At 44.3% G+C, this 23,842-nt stretch overlaps 1 protein-coding gene across 2 annotated transcripts in view; it reads right to left on the minus strand.

Annotated features, from left to right (window-relative positions):
* The window catches only part of LOC126237527 (phospholipid-transporting ATPase ABCA3), a 707,258-nt gene that overhangs the window by 576,839 nt on the left and 106,577 nt on the right, over positions 1-23,842 (minus strand). For both annotated transcript variants that reach the window (XM_049947708.1, XM_049947709.1), the window contains exon 4: positions 15,125-15,258. In XM_049947708.1, coding sequence (XP_049803665.1) covers positions 15,125-15,258 — 134 coding nt within the window. The remainder of the gene's footprint in view (positions 1-15,124; positions 15,259-23,842) is intronic.

The following is a 23,842-nucleotide window of genomic DNA, read 5'->3' on the forward strand; positions in this document are numbered from 1 at the left end:
GCTGACAGCGTGAGCCTGGTTCAACCACTGAAACGTATGGATTACGACAGGAACGAAGGCATGGGCCGTAAATAATGAACCTCCTCGCCGAAGCATCTATGCTTCCACTATGCACAAGCCTCAGCAAACTACGTTGCAGCAATGGGTAGAGCACTTTTATTGACTGAGTAAACAAGCGAAATTGTAGCACACTCGTAGACAGCTCAACGTAACTGCGGCGTTAACAAACTCAAGTGCGCGTGCAGCGTGCGTCACGTGAGGTGCGAGGTGCGCGCTGGGCAATGCCGCAATAGCAGCGGTTAAAAAATGGTTCAAATGGCTCTCAGCACTATGGGGCTTAACATCTGAGGTCATCAGTCCCCTAGAACTTAGAACTACTTAAACCTAACTCACCTAAGGACATCACACACATCCACGCCCGAGGCAGGATTCGAAACTGCGACTGTAGCGGTCGCAAGGTTACAGACTGTAGCGCCTAGAACCGCTCGGCCACCGCGGCCGGCTAGCAGCGGTTGGATTCCAATAATCAAACTACAGACTCTGAATTCAAATGCGTCTGTTCACGCAATCTTTATTAATTTTGTACGTAGTTGTAGTGATAATTTGTATTGACACGTTCCGGGATAAACGAGGTAAACTTGGCCTCGAATAAAGGTCTCAATATCCTGACAGGCCTAGAGGTTGAAGTACGGAAAAGGTGAAGTAGTATAATGTACCACCACGGTATACTGATGTCCAGTGATATGGATGACGCCACAATAGGGGGGAGGGGGAAGCAGTTATGTAGGTTCTTAATTATGCCCTACGTACATAAATGAATATTCGCGCCGTCCCCATGCGGCAAGGTAGTTTAGGGAGGTGTAATTATGTAAGACAGTTGAATGGTAAACTATCATTTTCTTACGTGCCTCTTTCCGTCAAACTTATTTTTCTGTGTATTATTTTACAGAGCTTTTAAATTTTCATTCTGACGAAGACATTCTTAGAGGTGTCCAAACATATGTAAATATATTAAACAATTCTTTTCAACCAGTTGGCTGTGTTATTTCTCCACTGAAATTTATACACAGTTGCTGAAAAACTGCTTTTTAAATAAAATATTTTTAGATTCATCTCGGTGGTTTTAGTGTTAATGGCGGTAGATGTCTTTCTTTGCTCAGATTCGCAATGGCTTTGTCAGTTGTACACTTATGGCTACAGCCTCTAGATTGAATGGCATTTGTTTTGTGTCAGACAAGAACCTGCATATTTCTCACATCATGAGGAGCAGCAGGTCACCAGAGACTGGTTATGAGGCTGGTCATAGCCTCACGATGTTTCTCACCTTTTGTTGTGTATGGAGGAGGAGGATATTAGTGTTTAACGTCCCGTCGACAACGAGGTCATTAGAGACGGAGCGCAAGCTCGGGTGAGGGAAGGATGGGGAAGGAAATCGGCCGTGCCCTTTCAAAGGAACCATCCCGGCATTTGCCTGAAGCGATTTAGGGAAATCACGGAAAACCAAAATCAGGATGGCCGGAGACGGGATTGAACCGTCGTCCTCCCGAATGCGATGTTGTGTATGTTTTATGGACAAGCGCACCGTGTTCCTATAAGTGAGCTAGGATTTCAGGAACGAAATTCTGACTCTGCAGTGGAGTGTGCGCTGATATGAATTTTCCTGGCAGATTAAAACTGTGTTCCAGACAGAGACTTGAACTCGGAACCTCTGCCTTTCGCAGGCAAGTGCTCTACCGACTGAGCTACCGAAGCACGTACTCGCAGCTTTAGTTTCGCCAGTACCTCGTCTCCTACTTTCCAAACTTCACAGAAGCTCTTGCCCGCAAAAGGTAAAGGTCCTGAGTTCGAGTCTCGGTCCGGCACACAGTTTTAACCTGTCAAAAAGTTTTATGAACTAGGATTCCCCAAACACTTTAAAAAACTGGAACAGGTACACTTGTAGAGGTCCGCAAGATCCACAGCTTATGCACTCGAGTGTGTACAGATCCTTGAGGATCTTTAGAACCTCCTGTTGTAAACAAGAGAGCTTCTTGCAAAATATGAAGCCCAGAAGTTCACTGAATCATTATCCTCGCATTACGCGGGTTCGCGCATGATGAATGCATTTTGAATGATAGAAATGAACACACATGTTGTTGTCGTTGAAGATCTGATGCTGACAAGCTTGCGGTTTCTCCAGCACCTCGATAGCCAAATGTAACAGACAAGGAAGGGGAGGGGAGGGGGTAGCGTGCGCGCCCCTTGCTCTCCGCGAAAGGAAAACATATAGTGCAGTCAGGAGTCTTTCTTCCAAGAAAATTATTTAAAAGTCGTTGTTACATAGCTTGTTAACAGGTTCGGAATTAGAACTTTTTTATGGCTACTTGCAAGTAATCATTCGTCTTCCAAAATATGGAAAATACTTTACACCCCCACATCTACCGTCCTCCCCTCCCCTGCAAACTATAGTATGGGCTCTATTGATAATTTCTGTATTGCTTGGAGGAGATGGGTGTTATTAAAAAAATCATTCATAAATTGAGGTGCTTGAACAGGCTTTCTTGGTAAAATTCACAGTACTCCTGAGAGGGACGTCATTATGACGCCCAAACACATTGTGCGTCCGTAAAGTAAGTAGAATGATTTTTTCTCCTGCCAACTCGGAAGTTGCGACTGGTGTGGAAAGAGTTGGTGGGGGAGGTCTTGGGAAGGTGGGTCGCTGCCCAGTGCGTGTTGCTCGTAATGTGTACCTGTGCTCAAGTGACACGTCAGCAGATCAAAATGGTGCGATTCCCGGAACAGTGACACGTCATTAAATCAAAGAGACAAAGTGCAAAGTGGCACACGTAGGCCTGAAGGCGATGCTCGCTTTTTTTTTTTAATTCCCAAGGTACTGTCCACTCGGAGTTCATGCCACAGGGACAAACAGTCAACAGCCAATTTTACTGGAAAGTCCTCGAAAGTCTCCGAAAAAGGGTGCCTCGCGGTAGGAAGATCAGTGACAACTGGCGACTCTATCACAAACGAGCTGTCTCATGCCACTTTCATTGATGGCGAATTCCTGGTCAGGCACAGTGTGACAACGTGTCCCAATCACCACTCAGTCTCGATCTGGCATCAGCGGACTTTTTTTACGGTTTCTTGAATAAATAGAAGCTTAAAAGGTCATCATTTTGGGACGGCAGACGCCGTGAAAGACAACACGACGAGGCAGCCTGTCAGAGCTGGAAGAACCGCTGGTAAAGTGTGTTGGCACCAAGGGTGCTATTTTGAAGAATACTAAGGATCTGTACTTTAATTTTCAATAAATCGTTCTGTAAGATTTATTCGATTTACTTATTTTCTGCACACACCCTGTATGTCTTACATGATTTCATCAACTTGGTGGAAGAAAAAAAAAATCTTTTTTGAGCTGTAGAGTGATAGTACAAGCTGCCAGAATATGATTTTAGTTAACAGTTGCAAAGCATATGTGAACGAAAATTGTCACATATTTTGCAACAATGCCAGTCTCCACAGAAGAATTAGCTCGGCAACAAAGCTCATTTGAAGGGAGGCAATGGCTTTCTGGGGCTTTCTTTGAATGGATTTCTCCTATGACCTACATTAAATTCGGAAAAAATGAAGCTACGTGTATTTCTACCTTTTTATCGATTTATCTCATATCCCTCCTTTTCTAAACTTTGGAAGCAGGTAGGGAAAGTAAAAGTCGTTCTCTGGACCCTCTTGTATCAATTGTTTTTGTAAGAAATCATTCTTTTGTGCCTTTCTTGTGCCATTTCTACTTTATCGTCTAGCTTTGTGAAGTTAGTTCACAATCCTTCAGCTGAAACTGACTTTTGCTGTCAGGAACATTAAAGCGTCAATGTACTGAGAAGTGAATATAAGAATTCCAATGACCTTAAATATACTCATTACCGAGCTGCAAACCTCCAGATTCTTTTACTATTCTGTCTAATTTTGAAATTATAGTCTGCATGTAATTTTTCGTGCAATATCTCACTGAGTAACAGTCTTTCTCTAGAGCTAAATTACACAATAAGCAATGATTTGTAACACATCTTTTATGGTTCTGTTAAAATATGGATAACTTTAAGTGGCCCACTTATTTCTATCTCTAACAAATCCTACATAAGTGTGCAGTCGCTTCCCGTATTCTCTCCCGGAGCTCTGCTACATCACGTGGTAGAGGCGGTACATACACCAGATCTTTAATGTGTCCCCACAGAAAAAAGTCACACTGAGTGAGATCTGGTGATCGGGAAGGCCATTTCACGAAAGAGCTGTCCCCTTCAGTAGCACGGCCGATCCATCGATGCGGCAGCTCCGTGTTCGTGTACCCACGAACTTCACGTTTAAAACAGGGAGAGTCCGACTGCATTTGAGGCATCAGCCATTGCTGCAACATGTCCTAGTAGGAATACCCAGTGACAGTGCTCTCGGCGAAACAGAATGGCCTGTACAGTTTTCGACGTGACAAGACACAAAAAACATTTACCTTTGGAGAATCACGCTCAAATTCAGTGCATTTGTGTGGATGCTTTGTACCCCAGATTCGACGATTATGCCTGTTCACTTTCTCATCAGTGCGAAAAGTGGCTTCGTCGCTAAAAATTAAGCGATCAACTATGCCATCCCCGCCCTCATTCAATTGTTGCCACTGCAAACAAAACTCAAAACGCTTGTCTTTGTCGTCGTCATTGAGATTCACCACTAGCTCCAATTTGAATGGTGTCGTAGACAGCTTCTGTCGCAGAACTTTCCACACTGTCATTGGAGCCACTTGGAATTGACAGGATGCACGACGCACCGATTTCTTTGCACTCCTTATGAATCTCTCTCGTGCGCACTCTACATTCACTTCACTCACACTGGGACGTCCACTCCACTTTGCCGAGCACAAACAACCCGTCGTAACGAAGTTGTTGTGCCAGTGGAAAATGGCCTTCCTTGTTGGTGGCTTCTTACCGCACTTGGTTCTAAACATGCGTTGAACAGCTGTAGCACACTTATTTTTGTCGAACTCCAACACACAGAAAGCTCACTTCGCACCTCAACTTGCCATGTTTGCGACTAGCGAATTACTAAACTACGCTGTGGCAGTATGCATGAAAAAAAAAAATTTTTCAGGGTTTATCTTCAAAATGACATAAGTGTGATATCTGTAAAATGTTTGTTTCTTGTTCCCGGACTTTATGTACACGCTGTACAGGAGGGGGGGGGGGGGGGGGTAGAAGACCGGACCCGCAAAATTACAGACCAGCATACTTAACTTAGGTTTTCTGCAGAATCCTTGAACATATTCCCAGTTCGAATATACGTAACTTTCTTGAGCGTCAGAGGGTTATATATACGAATCAGCATGGTTTTAGAAAGCATCGCTCGTGCGAAACTCAGCTTGCCGTTTTCTCACAAGATACACTGCGAACTATGGATGAAGAACAACAGTCAGATTCCATGTTTCTATATTTCCGGAAAGCATTTGTGCCTCATTGCAGGCTGTTAACGAATATGGAATAAGTTCACAGATATGTGAGGGGCTCAAAGACTTCTTGAGTAATAGAACCCATTATGTTGGCCTCGACGGCGAGTGTTTATCATAGACAAGGGTATCGCCAGAAAGTGCCCCAGGGAAGTCCGACAGGACTGCTGCTGTTCTCTATTTTGTACATAAATGACTTGGCGGACAAGGTAGGCAGCAATCTGCGGTTGTTTACTGATTATGCTGTGGTGTACAGCAAGGTGTCGAAGTTGAGTGCCTGTAGGAAGATACAAGACGACTTAGACAAAATTTCTAGTTGGGTGTGATGAATGCAGCTAGCTCTAAACGTAGAAGAATGTAAATTACTACGGATGACTAGGAAGAACAAACCTGTACTCTTCGGATACAGTGTTACTAATGTCCTGCTGAGCACAGTCAAGACGGTTAAATACCCGGCATAACGCTGAAAAGCGATGTGATATGGAACGAGCATATGATAATTGTGGTAGAAAGGTGAATGGTCAATTTGGTTTATTGGGAGAATTTTAGGAAAGAGTGATTACTTGTAAAGGAGAGCGCATATAGCACGCTGGTGCGACCTATTCTTGAGTACTGCTCGAGTGTTTGGAATCCGTACCAGGTCGGCAGACACTGAAGCCATTCAGAGGCGGGCTGTTACATTTGTTACCGGTACGCTCGAACAACAGGTAAGCAAATGCTTCGGGAACTCAAATCGGAATCCCTAGAGAGAAGGCGACGTTCTTTTCGAGACTCACTATTGAGAATATTTAGAGAACCGGCATTTGAAGCTGACTGCCAAATGATTCTACTGCCTCCAACATAAATTTCACGTACGGACCACGAAGATAAGATACAATAAATTAGGGCTCATGCTGAGGTATACAGACAATCGTTTTTCCCTCGCTAAGTTTGGGAGTGGAGCAGGAAAGGAAATGACCAGTAGTGGCACAGGGTACCCTCCGCCACGTACCTCACGGTGGCTTGCGGAGTATCCATGTAGACGTAGATATAATCAGTCACCGGTTATCTGAGCTTTTCAGCGAATAGAAGCAGCGGTGGAGAGGTGATAACGAAGCGAGAGAAGCGGAGAATGAACTTCAGTAAGTTATATAGTTATGCCTCCTTCGAATAATGAACACCGATAGGGGTTTTAAGTTCTATGGAAATGAATAGGTGAAAGTCGTCTTTCAAACTGAATTCTATGTTAAAGCATCAGTTTTTGATAAAGTCCGAGCAGTTTTTCCAAGAATATTTAAATCATTTTCCGATGCGTTTTTGAGGAAAAAACGAGCTGTGGAAACACAGATCCGACATTAGCAATCTCAAAAAAATTTCAACGCGCATGGTTACTTCTAAACTGTTAATCAGTACTGGACAATCAAATTGATATGCAAAAAATTGTGGATTTTATTCTAAGTACTTCGAACTGTTTTGAGAGAACAGTGGCTTCGACAGGGGTACAAGATGCGTATGGTACAATAATGCCGCTCCCCCCTTTGAATTTTTCGTAGTTTATGAGTACCAAGGTACTCTTCGAAGACCTGTCTATTATCTAATATAGGTTTACCTTGCAATTTTGAGTTTTTATAACAAAAGAATGACTTAAATATGGAGAGAATCTAAACATCAGGCTATTAACTGTTCAGTCGAAGCACACCCTTGGAGTGGTTGTTGAAGAGAGTACCGTACATGTTTCATAAAAAGTTGGAAGACTGAGTATTACTTCGGCTCAATGTTCAATTGTTCACGCTCTCAACCAACCATAGGTTGCAATAACACGTGCGTAATTATTTTCAGGGAGCACGTTAGTAAATATAAACTATTTCAAACTCAGTTACATAAAACATTTGTGTGGCCTTCAACTCCGCGGTGAATACCTGCCCTCGTGGCTGCGCCGAAAAAGCTTGCGGTACCGACAAAGTGTTTTTTTTTTTTTTTTTTTAGGTCGACACAGTTACTCCAAGGTGACGAGTTGTTTATCAGTACGTCACAGATCAAGCTATTTGTTGCCACAACCATGATTTCGCATTCACATTCATAACCAAAGTGCTGACTCTAATTGCAACTTAAGCCCACAGTCAATCACCACAGCCGGCCGCGGTGGTCTAGTGGTTCTCTGCGCGCAGTCCGGAACCGCGGGACTGCTACGGTCGCAGGTTCGAATCCTGCCTCGGGCATGGATGTGTGTGATGTCCTTAGGTTAGTTAGGTTTAAGTAGTTCTAAGTTCTAGGGGACTGATGACCACAGAAGTTAAGTCCCATAGTGCTCAGAGCCATTTGAACCATCAATCACCACATCCTAGATTTCGTAATCGTAGGATCCTCCAACCAAAGCGTTACATTCCAACCTAACCTAGACCTACAAATCGATCTCCCCCGCCCCACACGAGAAATCTTAGGTATACCAAGACTTCTCGTGTGTGTGTGGGGGGGGGGGGGGGGGGGGGGCGGGCGGGGGAGATGAGGAGGGGGGGGGGGCGACGCAAATGTCACAATCAAGTGGACTGATATTTTCAATTAAAGTACAATCTCTCTCGTGAAAAACCAACATCTCTTGAAATATTTCTACTTGCACTAGGGGTCATCCATCATTCAAGGTGGACACGAATGCTATTTATAGCTCAATAATGTGATGAATCTGAGTTACAGCTACAAAAAATAGAAATAAAGTTGCTATGTGTGAATTTTTCTTGTCACTGTGTATGTCAAAGTGTGAGATTGTGTCGATTCTGAGGCCAAAACGTCGTTGCTGGATTTCAGTGTTCTTTTAAAATTCAAAATTAGTGCAGGGCCGTGGAGGGGTGTCCAGTCCGTCCGTCTCTTACCGTACCTTACCTCATGCCATGTACGTGCCTGGACGTGGCGCTCTACTGTGTACGAATTAGGGTGTAGTCTCTGCAAAACGGAACACGTAAGCGCTGTGCAAATTCTAGTACATGATTCACTGTTTTTATGGTTTTCCTCTCACCTCGGGATGTTTTCAGATCACCTGCCACTAGTCCATCAGCATAGCCCTTGCAGTGTTGCAACGAGAGGCATCAGGGAGTGTGTGTGTGTTTGAATAACGATTAATCTAAAGTCCAGTTCAAATAGAGTGAGCCATATTCCCTAAATGAGCATAACAAGCACATGTGCACCAAATTCTACTTTTACTGACTAACACAGAATTGATACACGCGATTGTTGACAAAATGTTTTATAGAAATCACAAAACAGACTGTATGCAATTCCAAATGAATGTTTGATCATCAGAGGATATACCTAGTAGCAACTACTACTTGCTGGCCCTTGCCACGCAGAGAAAAACATGTCAAAACCGCCAAGAACAATGACCCGTAGCATTTGACCTAATGAGAAATCATAAGGATAAAAAAGTTACAGGCTGTATCTGTTAAGTCGGCTTCGCCATCGTTGATGATAATTAGCCATGTAAACAAAAAATGGCAATGGTCAATGGATTGTATCTTGAGGCATAGCCATCAGAGGAATATGTTTAAAGTATTCGAGGAGGGAACTATTAACTCCCAGAAGTCAGAGGTAATAGGACTGAACAGGTTGTTTCTTATAAAATGAAGGTATTTTCACCAGATTTGGTTTCAATGACAATCTAGATTTTGACTTTATACTTCCCACGCAAACATTGTACAGATTGTCGTTGTAAATTATATTATACGAAATAATACAGCAATATTAATAAATAAGATGGGAGTTATAATTTTATTTGTTAATCAGCTACAGTAGAACAATATTTTCTGAGACAACACAATACATACGCTCTTCATGCGATAGTTTATTAATTAAATGTAGGGGCCAAGAAACAGCTACACTATGTGATCAAAATTATCGGGACACCTGGCTGAAAATGACTTACAAGTTCGTGGCACCCTCCATCGGTAAGGCTGGAATTCAGTATGGTGTTGGCGCACCCTTAACCTCGATGACAGCTTCCACTCTCCCAGGCATACGTCCAATCAGGTGGTGGAAGGTTTCTTGGGAAATGGCAGCCCATCCCTCACGGAGTGCTGCACTGAGGACAGGTATCGATGTCGATCGGTGAGGCCTGGCACGAAGTCAGCATTCCAAAACCCCCCAAAGGTGTTCAACAGGATTCAGGTCATGACTCTGTACAGGCCAATCCATTACAGGTATGTTATTGTCGTGTAACCACTCCGCCACAGGCCGTGCAATATGAACAGGTGCTCGATCGTGTTGAAAGATGCAATCGCCATCCCCGAATTGCTCTTCAACAGTGGGAAGCAAGAAGGTGCTTAAAACATCAGTGTAGGCTTGTGCTGTGATACAACCACGTAACACAACAAGGGGTGCAAGCCCCCTCCATTAAAACCACGACCACCGCCTCCGAATTTTACTGTTGGCACTACAGACGCTGGCAGATGACGTTCATCGGGCATTCGCCTTACCCTCACCCTGCCATCGAATCTCCACATTGTGTAGCGTGATTCGTCACTCCATACAACGTTTTTCCACTGTTCAGTCGTCCAATGTTTACGCTCCTTACACCAAGCGAGCGTCGTTTGCCATTTACCGGCGTAATGTGTGGCTTATGAGCAGCCGCTCGACCATGAAATCCAAGTTTTCGCACCTCCCGCCTAACTGTCATAGTGATTGCAGTGGATCCTGAAGTCGTTTGGAATTCCTGTGTGATGGTCTACATAGATGTCTGCCTATTACACATTACGACCCTCTTCTGTCGGCGGTCTCTGTCAGTCAATAAACGAGGTCGGCCCGTACCCTTTTGTGCTGTACGTGTACCTTCACGTTTCCACTTCACTGTCACATCGGAAACAGTGGACCTAGGGATGTTTAGGAGTGTGGAAATCTCGCCTACTGATGTATGACACAAGTGACACCCAATCACCTGACCATGCTCGAAGTCCGTGAGTTCCGCGGAGCGCCCCATTCCTTTCTCTCATGATGCCTAATGACTACTAAGGTCGCTGATATGGAGTACCTGGCAGCTGGTGGCAGTCCAATGCACCTAATATGAAAAACGTATGGTTTTGAGGGTGTACGGACACTTTTGATCACATAGTGTATTTCCTTTTTCCTACTGAGCCCGAACTACACACGATTTATTTTCCTTTGTAACGGAACGAAACTGCGAGGTAGCACAAAGAAAAATTCGAACCAGAATAATTTGTGCCACCGACTGTATGCGTTTACTACGGAATTAGTGGACTCGGCCTCCCGTGGCGTTTATCGGAAACACGCGTTGACTTGACAGTAAACGAGTAGAGACAGCGAGTGGTGACTACGGAGGAAAACACGGCGCGGTACCGTGGACGGCAACTGTTTCTGCTTGGCCGCGTCAACAATCACGATAAAAGCTTTCGAGAAGCCGACGGAAGCGCCCTCAGTCCTATGTGCAATAATATAGTGGTTGACTAATATAACTGAATCGTAAACATTCAGGTTTATTTTTATTTTCAGTACATCACTTACATGAAAAGAGCGTCTTCGTTTCAGCTGTCTGTAAGAAATGAGAGACTTGTACACAACGTAACACGGTTTACAAGTTTTACGATTTGCAGCAGAATTGTAATTTTCTCTTTGCACGATATTTAGCCAGAGATAGCGCAACAATTTTATATGGCTCGCCCAACTTGAAGCTATAGCTAGTTTGACTAAAGGCAATCGTTTTGAACGTTACCTGAGAACGGCTAATTATTCGCCAGATACAAAATTTCAAAATAGAATCAGCAAGCACAATAACGGAACTGCTAGGAAATTTGGGTACTGATTCCTGTTCCAGACGTCTAACACAAAAACGATAGTAATTAAATCAAACGGCAAAACTGCTTTCTGCATCTGAAATCAATAGTCATAGCTCACTCAAGTAATTACCACGAAACGCTTACGGCAATCGTCTCTTTTTGCTAATCTGCCGTTTTACTCCCTATCTTTAACATTAAATGCACATTTGGAGCAAAAGGAGATTTTGCTCATGTAGAAGAATCATTTACCTATTTTCAAGGCACGAGTAAATTTCTTGTATTTTACAACATATAAAAAATGAGTATCATACATCATTATCACGAAATTTTAGTAAATTGAGAAAGAGCAGGAGGGAACATTACCTTATTGATAGTGTTATTCTTACGTATATAGCACAGGTTCTAATATATAGATTGATATGTTATTTTCTTGATGTGCTGCGTGAGTGGGCGAGGGTAGTACTGCCTAGCCACGCAGCACACTAAGAAAATGAGATAATGAACTATACGAAGTTGTAGCCGTTAGAAGCTGTGCTATAAAGTTGAAAATAACACTATCAGTACTATAACGTCCCTACCTGCTGTCTGGAAATAGCCTTTAGTAAAATTTTGCGATAATATTGTATGATATTCATGTTGTATGTGTTGTAGTATGTATTTTTGTATTGACATACTCCATGTAATATCGCATGCCAGTGGTACAAGCTACTGTAGTGATTTGATCCACAGGACAAAATACACTAACATCTATACATTCACACGATATACTATTTTCACTTCTACGTTTGTACTAAAGCGAGGAGTTGTCGTTTTGAAAGTGCCACTTTTATTTGTTTCTTTGAGCCATCTGACTACTCGTTCCACATGATGTGTGACCCACGAATGTATCTTTCATCGACATATGAGATGGATCTTCCCTCTTTACGGCAATTTCTCGCGTTATTCAAAAAGTCCATACGTTTACTTCGTACACCCAAGGAAAATTTAAGCATATAAGTAAGATACAAAGACAAAAATAGAAACTGACGTACCTATAGCCTAACTTGTGTAGTTAGCATAGCAATGCCTCTCTTAAATGACACAGTTCCTTTGATTAATGGAAGTAGTGACGGGATTTTAACACTCTCTGTACTTTTCGGCACCGCGCGTAAACTGCCGTGCACGAGATGAAACACTTTCGCTGCACTTGCGGCTGCGTGGAGACAGCACTGCCATGCCAAGTTATTTATTGTGGTGTGATTATGACGATAAACAGTTGACCTCCGATGCCAGGTACTGGGGTTCGTGTGCAATAGACGCGGCTTATATTAGCTACGTAACTCCTCTGCCGACAACTTACTGTCTACCGCATGACATCGGATATTGCAAATGTAGCGCAGACGATTGGTTCTAATCACCTAAGAGATTTCACTACGAGTGCCATAATTCATCACGTAGATCACGTGACAGAAATAGGGGTCCGGCAGAACGTTCACAACCTGCGGGAACGTGGTACGAAACTTCTGCAGGGCGTAGCGGCAAGTGAAAGTCTTGCCGTCTTTTCTGCCCAGTTGAGGTGCTCACTCTAAGCTACGCTCAAGTTCATCACCATTTTTTGATAGGGTATTGGGATATCGCCCAGAAGAATGGGAGGCAGTGGTTCACACAGTTCATATGTAATTCATTTCTTGTAAAGTCGGGTGGGTGGAAAAGTAATTCAGCTCACAGGCCGAAACATTGACGAGATTTCTGGTGTTGTCGTTGCGACATCGGAGCCGCAGAATGGCGGGACTCGGCTTACTGCACGCCGCCGCCGCCGCCATTTCCCGGCTCCCTGCTGCCTGCGCTCGTCGCACTTGGAACGTCTACGAGTAGCTTACCTGTTGTTCATCATTTGCCGGAAGTCAATTGATACCGAGAAGCAAAGGTTTTTCTTATTCAGACTGTACGTATACGAGGGTTTTCGATTTTTTTTTTGTTTTAGTCTCGAACTCACCAGTGAATTCACGTAGTGTGGGTCCTCCGATTGCTTAGTACCGTTGGGTTTCTGAGCAGTCCGGCCTTACGTTTGACGTCCCTGAAAGCAGTGTGGCGCGGTTTCAGCTTTCGTACGGGCTGTGAGGACTGGAGCACGATGGCGCAGTCTGGCGCACGTCGCTCACTTTGCCCATCTTCTTCGTCGTGGTAGCCTCTCAGTGAGGGCGCGTCTCACCGGCTTACTGTCGGCTTCAGTTCGCTGTAAACAGTCGACAGTAAAACGTCAACGAACGAGACGCGTCTCCTCAGCGCAATTCGACGAGCTGTACGGATAATAAAATACAGGGAATCGTCGCCAGCAGCCAGAGGCACTTAGGACCATAAAACTAACAACATCAATTTCACAGAGCGACATTTGTGTCTAGGTAGTGCAAGACGTAAACAAATTCTCGAACGGCGCTTCTTCTCTACCAGTTGTAATGTAAAATTCTTCCGGTCGTTGTAGTGTTTAGTCCGAAAAACTTTTGACGCAACTCTCCACGCTGTGCTCAGCACAGCCACGGTGTGCAAACCGTTTGAATCCTGCACGGCCGCGGCAGTGTACGTACAGTACAAGTGACGCGTGTCTGCCCCAAGTTCCGGCGGCTTCTCTTCTCCGCATCAGAGGCGGACGGTCGGCCGGTGCTTCAGGGCGTGTCGCGCCCTGTCAGACGATCCCTTCTTTCAGGCGGGCGCCGATGGCCGCGCACCTGAGCGCCCCACAAACCAAACGCCACCATCGTCATCATCACCACCTACTTTTAGGAAACCTGTGCCATAATTTTTTTCCCCAATTTGATCAGCGTTTATCTTTGAACCGTTTACCGTCTATGTTTAACTCTTTCTTACTGTTGCCAGTCATCTCTACTGCGGCCATCATCAGGTATTCCACTGCCCAACAGCACAACTGTACAGTGAGCCTCGTTTTACTTTTGGCGGTGTTCACCTCGTGACTTCGCTTCCAGACACGATCCATTCCGTTCAGCTCTTCTTCCAGCTCCTTTACTGTCTCTAACACATTTATAAATGCCGTCGACAAAACCTTCCGTCTGAAATCTTTTCCAGACTTGTCGACTAATTTTACTGCTTGCTCGATGTACACAGTGAATTACATTAGGGGTAGGCTACAACTTTGTCTCACTCCCTTCTCGAGCACTCCTTCTTCCCCTCAATGTCCTTCGACTCTTGTAACTGCTGTTTGCTTTCGGTACGAGTTGTAAACGATCATTCGCTCTCCGTATTTTACTCCAGCTACATTCTGAATTTCAAAGAGTGTATTCCAGTCGAGAATCTCAAAAGTATTCTCTAAAACTACACACGTGTTAACGTAGGTTTGCCTTTGTTCGACGTACGAGTATTTCTTATTGTTTAGGTCACGTGCACTGATACTGAATGTCAACATTTGAGTGTCACGATCTGGGAGACTATTAAATAACTATAAGAACAATACTGCAACATTTTCCTATACCTACAAAAATGTTTTCAATGGCAGTGCTGCTGATACCCGCAACACTTGTCCAAAATTAAATTAGTGGCAACCGAGTGTATCAACAGACAAGCCCGATACCGGCTGAAGTACTCGTGGTTGCAGCAGCAGTGGTGGCACACGGCCCAGGCTACCACAAGCCACTGCTGCTCGTACCGTCACACCTACCACACCACTCTCTGTGCCCACGCTCCAGCACTGGAATTGCAGAGGTAAAAGTTTGCGCTTTCCCATAGGAGAAAGCGTGAGATCAGGATCTGGGTGCCGATACGTGCCTCGCAAGAGACGGATACTGGTGAGGGAACTTTGAGTTGCTTCACAGAGGACAGACTCGCTGCTTTGATACTTCAAATGCTATTCACTGACTCAAACACAGTACGTTAAAAATGTTGACACACCTACAGTTGCTGTGGCACTGCTACTTACAGTTAAGTCTGTCGGCAGGTCGGGAGACTCTTCCAGCGACGGGCTGTCAAAAATTACTGACGCCAAGAAAGTCTCACGGACGCCGTAAGATGTCACAGTTTTTATGAGTTCCTCGGAGGTGTTAAACGCGACCGCTGAAAGGAGAAAAAAATCGTTAACAACATTAATTAAACACGATGTAATCACACACGTTGCTCAAGTGTATGGGAAATGCGCTAAGTTTAATGGTAGAACCATTTATTTTAGTCGGGATGTAATGTATGGTGCCGGGTATGCCAGCCATGGCCGCCCCCTGGGGAGGAGGCGGAGGCCCGCCTGCGCGCTGGCCAGCCCGCCTGCCGACACTAGCCGTACAGGTCTTTTCAGTCCGAGAACAGTTTCTGCTGGCAGGCTGTTTTCTGGTTAAATATTATGTTTCTAGTGGCATACATCGCTGTTTCGACAAAATTAGTCATATCAATCATTTCATACACTTATACACTCAAACTTACCTGTTTTGCTACCGAAAATCCGAAACTTATACAGGGACCGATGGCTTCATTAGGCCTATTATACACATGTTTTTAACTACACACAAATTGGCATGCTTCATAATGAAAACATCAGGGTCATTCCACGTGAAATCAAACAATAAAAAATTAAATTTGAACATTGATCATTTAGAATTTTGAAATTATTTGTCATTTTATTCTACCTGTCAGAATAATGAAAAGTCCGAAATTAAATATTCTGTTTGGTCTTTCCATTTTAGAGATCTTAATTTTTAAAGCAACCAATAACTGTGACGTTTTTGTCATGCTCTGAAATCTTAAAAAGCCTACATCCCAAAAACTATTCGAAATACAGAATTGAAATTTTTTCTGCTTTATGCAGTTTCTTCTAATACTTAAAAATGTGTGTTACTTTACTACATCCAAAAAAACATCCAATTTTCCAAAACCAAGTTTTTTAATTCTTAAAATTTCAAAATTAGAACTTTTTGTTTCGAAAAAATGTTTCTTATACACTTTCTATAATGTGTGTGCTAAATTTCATGATAGTATTCCGAGAACATAATGAAATAAATTTAATTCTACTTAAATTTGCTTTGCCATCTACACTCCTGGAAATTGAAATAAGAACACCGTGAATTCATTGTCCCAGGAAGGGGAAACTTTATTGACACATTCCTGGGGTCAGATACATCACATGATCACACTGACAGAACCACAGGCACATAGACACAGGCAACAGAGCATGCACAATGTCGGCACTAGTACAGTGTATATCCACCTTTCGCAGCAATGCAGGCTGCTATTCTCCCATGGAGACGATCGTAGAGATGCTGGATGTAGTCCTGTGGAACGGCTTGCCATGCCATTTCCACCTGGCGCCTCAGTTGGACCAGCGTTCGTGCTGGACGTGCAGACCGCGTGAGACGACGCTTCATCCAGTCCCAAACATGCTCAATGGGGGACAGATCCGGAGATCTTGCTGGCCAGGGTAGTTGACTTACACCTTCTAGAGCACGTTGGGTGGCACGGGATACATGCGGACGTGCATTGTCCTGTTGGAACAGCAAGTTCGCTTGCCGGTCTAGGAATGGTAGAACGATGGGTTCGATGACGGTTTGGATGTACCGTGCACTATTCAGTGTCCCCTCGACGATCACCAGTGGTGTACGGCCAGTGTAGGAGATCGCTCCCCACACCATGATGCCGGGTGTTGGCCCTGTGTGCCTCGGTCGTATGCAGTCCTGATTGTGGCGCTCACCTGCACGGCGCCAAACACGCATACGACCATCATTGGCACCAAGGCAGAAGCGACTCTCATCGCTGAAGACGACACGTCTCCATTCGTCCCTCCATTCACGCCTGTCGCGACACCACTGGAGGCGGGCTGCACGATGTTGGGGCGTGAGCGGAAGACGGCCTAACGGTGTGCGGGACCGTAGCCCAGCTTCATGGAGACGGTTGCGAATGGTCCTCGCCGATACCCCAGGAGCAACAGTGTCCCTAATTTGCTGGGAAGTGGCGGTGCGGTCCCCTACGGCATTGCGTAGGATCCTACGGTCTTGGCGTGCATCCGTGCGTCGCTGCGGTCCGGTCCCAGGTCGACGGGCACGTGCACCTTCCGCCGACCACTGGCGACAACATCGATGTACTGTGGAGACCTCACGCCCCACGTGTTGAGCAATTCGACGGTACGTCCACCCGGCCTCCCGCATGCCCACTATACGCCCTCGCTCAAAGTCCGTCAACTGCACATACGGTTCACGTCCACGCTGTCGCGGCATGCTACCAGTGTTAAAGACTGCGATGGAGCTCCGTATGCCACGGCAAACTGGCAGACACTGACGGCGGCGGTGCACAAATGCTGCGCAGCTAGCGCCATTCGACGGCCAACACCGCGGTTCCTGGTGTGTCCGCTGTGCCGTGCGTGTGATCATTTCTTGTACAGCCCTCTCGCAGTGTCCGGAGCAAGTATGGTGGGTCTGACACACCGGTGTCAATGTGTTCTTTTTTCCATTTCCAGGAGTGTATATTACAACTTTTGCAGACTGGTTGATAAAACGATGGTTCATAAAACTAAAGTTAAAATGATATTAAACAGTTATTCGTGGTGCCATTTTTGCAGCAGAGAAATGACTTCTGCAAGCCGTCCATTAACAATTTTTTATTTTACTTGTGCACCCAGACCAATTTCAGCTTATTTACAAGGTTTCTTCGGTGGAAATCAGATCAGTGTCTAAAGCTGTTTGTCTTACAATTAATTAATTACAAGTAACATAACAGAAAGATCGACTACCAATAAACAATAACTAAACAAAATTTTCAATTGTATTGTCAGAATAATGAACTTCAGTAGAGATAAGTTCTTGAAAGAGAGTTACCAACGCACTGGAGGGTGGAAAGAGGAGCAGGTTGCTGCAATGTAACAAATGATGCACAAGTCAAGCTTATGTGTAGCAGCCTTTCTGAAATAGTAGTAGTGGCATTTTACACAGAATGCAATAAGATTAATTATAGTCTGAGGACTAAAGCACCAAACTTTACCGGCATGCATTGCTTGGTTTGTGCAAGGGTATTTTAAAAAAAATTGTTACTTCATAATTAATGCGCCAATTTAATTTGTACCATGAATTTTACATTTTTATACCTCTTGTAGGTTTCAGCTTGTTGATGTTTTCGATTTATCTTTCTTTCATTTCCTAAGAATACGCACTGTGAATAAAAGTGGTCAAAATCTTGTTGCAATCCCTTAAAAAGAAACTCTGGATGATTGATCTGAGCTTAGGTACTGAAGATAGAATGAAAATCTGCACTTCTTGTAGAGAGAAATTATCAACGAAAGAAAACCTGAATTACTGATAACTGAAACCATCTTACGGTAGTTGTAGCACGATTGATGGCCCTGAGTTTGTGGATGCTGAAGATGGCTTGCATTTGTTGAACTACTCTTTGGCTTTAATACGGAAAACCTCAGTAATAAAGAAATGTATCAGCTCAAAGAAATATTGCAAAGATGAAGCTGATGAAATTAGAGTAAAATTAAGTGAAACTTCTTTCAGGGAGAAAGAGGTGAACATCAGAAAACATGTGGCTGTGATGATGCACAGTCAGAAATAATTGACTAGTTTGAAGACAAGTTTCTCATTTCTAGTAAAAGTGAAAAAAATTTGGTGCTGACTTCCCTAACCAAAGTTGGTAGTTTGGAGTAGGCACTTAAATGGTACAAAAAGAAAGTAGTGGAAGAAAGGAGAATACGAGTACAGTCTACTCCTTATCCTTAGCATGGACAGTCCTTGTCTACTGAAACAGTTCTGTTAGTGAAAGACTTTCTCGTAATGACAATAGTAGCAGGTGAAAACCTAACACACGTGATTCCATTTCTATGGGAAAAGATGGTGATGACAAGCCTATGCATATTCAAAACAGGAGATGTGTACAAACTTTTCAAATCAAATTGGATTCCCAAAATTAGGTGTATTAAAGCCAAGTATTATAGCTGGAGCTAATGGGACTCACACTGTTTACATTTTTGAAGCTCATCCAAACGTGAAAGTAATGGTAGTTGGAACAAACATGAAGATAATGTAAAAAAAAGATAAACATCTAAATTGTCAAAAACCTGTAGCGACTACTACACACTGACATTGCAGTCGGCGCGTGCGACAGTGACTCGCGTCGAAGTTGGCGCGCGAATGCGAAATGAAGGCAGTATAATGGCGTCCTTAGGCCGCGCGTTTCCGTCGCTAGGGGTGCGGTGACTTGCCTGCAGCGACGCGCCACATCAGCTCTTAGAATAGCAGAGCAACTACCGATTTTCACTCTTTGTTTTTTGTAGACGTTCTGTAACTCTTGTTGTTTACAGTAACGCTTGTACACACGTGGGAATGTGGAGAGTTAATAAATCTGAAGTTGCATCTCGCCTTTGAGTATACGGAAATTCGAGTGCGAGATTTTCTCACATAGTTATACCTCTCGTCAGTGGTGACCCCGACGCAATTTTGCGGTACGGAATTATCAAACATCGATGGAACCGTCTACGTTATCAAGCTTGGCAGTGCGCCTCCCGTGCTTTTAGCCCCACAATCCCACATTGTAGTTTGCTCAGGGGGTGGAGGGGGCGGGCGGCTGGAGGTCATCTTAGGCAACAAAGTGGACATCGGCACCGTTCCTGACAACCTCTTGCGCACGATTCGGAGCAACCGTCTGCCAGCCCAGGTAAAGACCGTCATTGGTACGCAGTCGGACTTGTCGCAGAACTTGCTGAGATGCTCGCAGGTCAGTAAAACAACTGTTCCTTCCAGTGTTACGTCCATAACCCCCTGGCCGCCGAGGTGGACGCCTTAAGCGCACAGGCGGCAGCTTTGCTTCCACGCGGAAATACGGGCCACCGTCGCGGGCGTAGCCGACCACGCTGAAGGCGTCGCTCCACTTGGCATACGGCGTCCCTGTCTGGCCCTACAGTTTGCTGGTACGGCGTGAAGGCGGAAAAGTGTACAGGCCCGTGCACTTTAACAAATGGGAACGGGGGTCGTCAGCAGGTGCCACCGACTGCGCCTATTTATAACAGATCGGACCTCAGGAAGGAAATATCTAATTGATACTGGATCTGATATAAAAATTTCTTAGAGGGTAGCTTTCCTGCTCAGTAACAAACAAACGTACTTAAAGAGACAGTATTATTTTAAGATGTGATTGATTCTGATTGACGTTGGTGAATTCGGCTGTGGGCTAACAAGGGAACCTCCCCATCGCACCCCCCTCAGATTTAGTTATAAGTTGGCACAGTGGATAGGCCTTGAAAAACTGAACACAGATCAATCGAGAAAACAGGAAGAAGTTGTGTGGAACCGTGAAAAAAATTAGTAAAATATACAAACTGAGTAGTCCATGCGCAAGATAGGCAACATCAAGGAGAATGTAAGCGCAGGAGCGCCGTGGTCCCGTGGTTAGCGTGAATAGCTGCGGAGCGAAAGGTACTTGGTTCAAGTCTTTCCTCAACTGAAAATTTTACTTTCTTTATTTTCGCAAAGTTATGATCTGTCCGTTCGTTCATTGACGTCTCTGTTCACTGCAATAAGTTTAGTGTCTGTGCTTTGCGACCGCACCGCAAAACCGTGCGATTAGTAGACGAAAGGACGTGCCTCTCCAATGGGAACCAAACACATTTGATCGCAAGGTCATAGGTCAACCGATTCCTCTACGGGAAAACACGTCTGATATATTCCATACGACACTGGTGACGGCATGTGCGTCACATGACAGGAATATGTTGTCGACCCATCTAACTTGTACACTTGGCGAATGGGTAAAAAGATTCTTCTACCTTGCCCGATTTAGGTTTTCTTGTGGATGTGATAATCACTTCCAAAAAAGTGATGAAAACATAAGAGTTTGTCACATAAACTGAAAATAAAAAATTACATTTTTCACTCGAGGGGAGACTTGAACTTAGGACCTCTCACTCCGTAGCTGCTCTCGCTAACCACGGGACCATGGCGCTCCTTGACTACCAGTGTCCTTGATGTTGCTTATCTTTCGCATGGACTACTCAGTTTGTATATTTTACTAATTTTTTTTATAGTTCCACACAACTTCTTCCTGTTTTCTCGATTGATCTGTGTTCAGTTTTTCAAGGCCTATCCACTGTGCCAACTTATAACTAAATCTGAGGGGGGTGCGATGGGGAGGTTCCCTTGTCAGTAGTTTCATGATGGAACATAAGATGGTGGGGGTAAATAGCAGGAAAACGACTCTGCCTGTGCTGAACATGAGTTTTTATTTTGCAGGCAGTGTCTCCACCACAAGATGTAGACTCCATCTGACCTAGTACACAATACTCCCACCAGAGGTTGCTGTCATCCCTCCTGTGATGCAATCCAAGGTGGGATCTGGGGTGGGGGGAAATGAAATTTTGCAGGCAGTCTCTCCACCATGAGATCTAGAGTCCAACTGACCTTGTACAATGTACTGCCACCAGATGGAACTGCCATCCCTCCAGTGATGTAATCCAAGATGGTGGTCTCTAGGGGGAAAATGGTGTGAAAATGACTCAGCCTGCACTGGCCTGCTGGGGAGAGTAAGAAGGAGTGCACTCTATTGATTTTGGAACATTTTATTTAGGGATGGAGTATATTTATCACACTGACACAAACACTAGCCCTGATGTGCTTGGGGTCACAATAAACAGTCTGCAGACACGCAAACAACTCCTAATTTTCCGAAATAATTTCAGTGCAGACCTGCAAACTGCTCCTAAATAATGCAGTACACAGATGTGCAGACACGAAATCAACACGTAAACTGTCTAAATAGCACATAGCACAGCCTACAGGCCCACTCGCAACAGACACGCAACAAAAACACAAACAACACCTTCCACACCCTGTTGCAGGAAGTTAGCAGCAACCCCCGGAAGTGACGCGACCGTCAGCTGTCAAGCCACACACAGATGCCCTCAGGCATGAGGTGGCGACATTCCTTTCATACTTGACACCTCAGAAATTCCTATCTAAATGCGTGTTTACCTAGACATAGGTGCTGACACTACAGGGGCGTACACCCGCGAGTCGCTGCCATACGCAAGTGAAAGTTGTCTCTAGTTTCGAGTATACAGTCACTGTTAAGGCCCGTCCACACGCAACGATCTGTCTGCGCAAATGTCTGCGCACATCACATCTGTGCAGACAGATCGTAGCGTGTGGACAGAATATTTGCACCAACCTGAGACGTGTGCAAACCTGGAAGTTGGAGTTGGAGGTTTGAGCGAAACCTCTCAAATCTGTGGGTTCAAACCACATCTGCGCAGACAAGTTGAAGCGTGTGGACGGGAGATCGCCGCAAATCTGGCGCGAAACAGCTGTTTGCTCAGTCTAGTATTTGTATTTGTGCGCACAGGGCATTAAAATGGCTGATACTCGTCAGTGTTCTCGAGAGTTTGTAAGTGAATTCATTGAAATATATAGAAACCACCCATGTTTGTGGAAGATTAAAAGTAAAGAATATAGTGACCGAGACAAAAAGACAGCACCATACAATGCTCTAATTGAAAAATTGCGGGCAATTGACACCTCGACAAACAGAGAAACAGTAATAAAAAAAAATCGTTGCGAACTGTTTACCGAAAAGAGTTATCCAAAGTTCAGAAATCTAGGAGATCTGATGTAGGAGTAGCTAAAGTATACCAGCCAACGTTATGGTATTTTGATCAGATTGGCTTTCTTAATGATCAAGAAACGCCAAGACCAAGCAGGAGTACAATTGAAGATGAAATTGGAGTGTCAATGTGCGAGGAAATGGAACACGAGGTAATGAAAAACAATTTATTTCACATACGTTTATCAAAAGTTTATTCAAAATAATATATTTGATGCAAACATAATAGAAAATATACTGCTGTTATAAAAAGAAACATGAATATACTTGTCCATGTTTTAGGTTTGCCCTGCGACTCTCGCAGTAAATTTACGTGAGAAAACTGCTTTCGCTTTAGCAGCCACTGTCTACATCACTTTGACCAATTTCTCTGTTTCCTGCTGTTGGTCTGAATGTTTCTTGCAACACAAGTTGCGAACACAGACCACAACAGAACTTCCTCCATTTCTATATTTCAAAATAACTGAATTAAATTTTTGACGTCTACGGGGAGCGTAATCGCTTGCCACTGATATTTCTTTTCTACACCGACAGATGGCGGGCGAGTAGTAGATTGGGGTTTGTGTCATGTGAACACACCACATTTGCAGTGATCTTTTGCATGTACAGACATCTGCATCTGCGCCGATGTCTGCGCAGACAGATCGTTGCGTGTGGACCGGGCTATATACTGACGTTTCTGATATTTGTATTTCCAGAGCCACTGCCGACAGCAGAGTGTATTTCCGGTACTTCGTTCATTGTGGAATGCCGTTCAATTGAGACCGCAATCGTGTAAGTATAATGATAAAACATATATGTGACCAGTTTTCTAGAATGATTCGGTGTATGCATGGCCTGTGGTGGGTTAACGGCAGCAGCCATCTGAATGTAGAGGCCTGTTGGACTGTAGGAATATATCCGAGTTAACTTTGCTATCCTCTAATGACCGTATAGCGAACTAATACTTAGTATGTGTTGGGCGGCTTTCGTGATCAAGTGGAAATTTGAGAAGATTGTGTATGGAGATGCGTTTGCACTGGATAGTTATTCCCTCCCATGTAAATTGTTTGGCTGACTGCTTCTGCACATTTCG

Source organism: Schistocerca nitens, chromosome 2, assembly GCF_023898315.1.
Source record: "Schistocerca nitens isolate TAMUIC-IGC-003100 chromosome 2, iqSchNite1.1, whole genome shotgun sequence".
NCBI lineage: Eukaryota > Metazoa > Arthropoda > Insecta > Orthoptera > Acrididae > Schistocerca > Schistocerca nitens.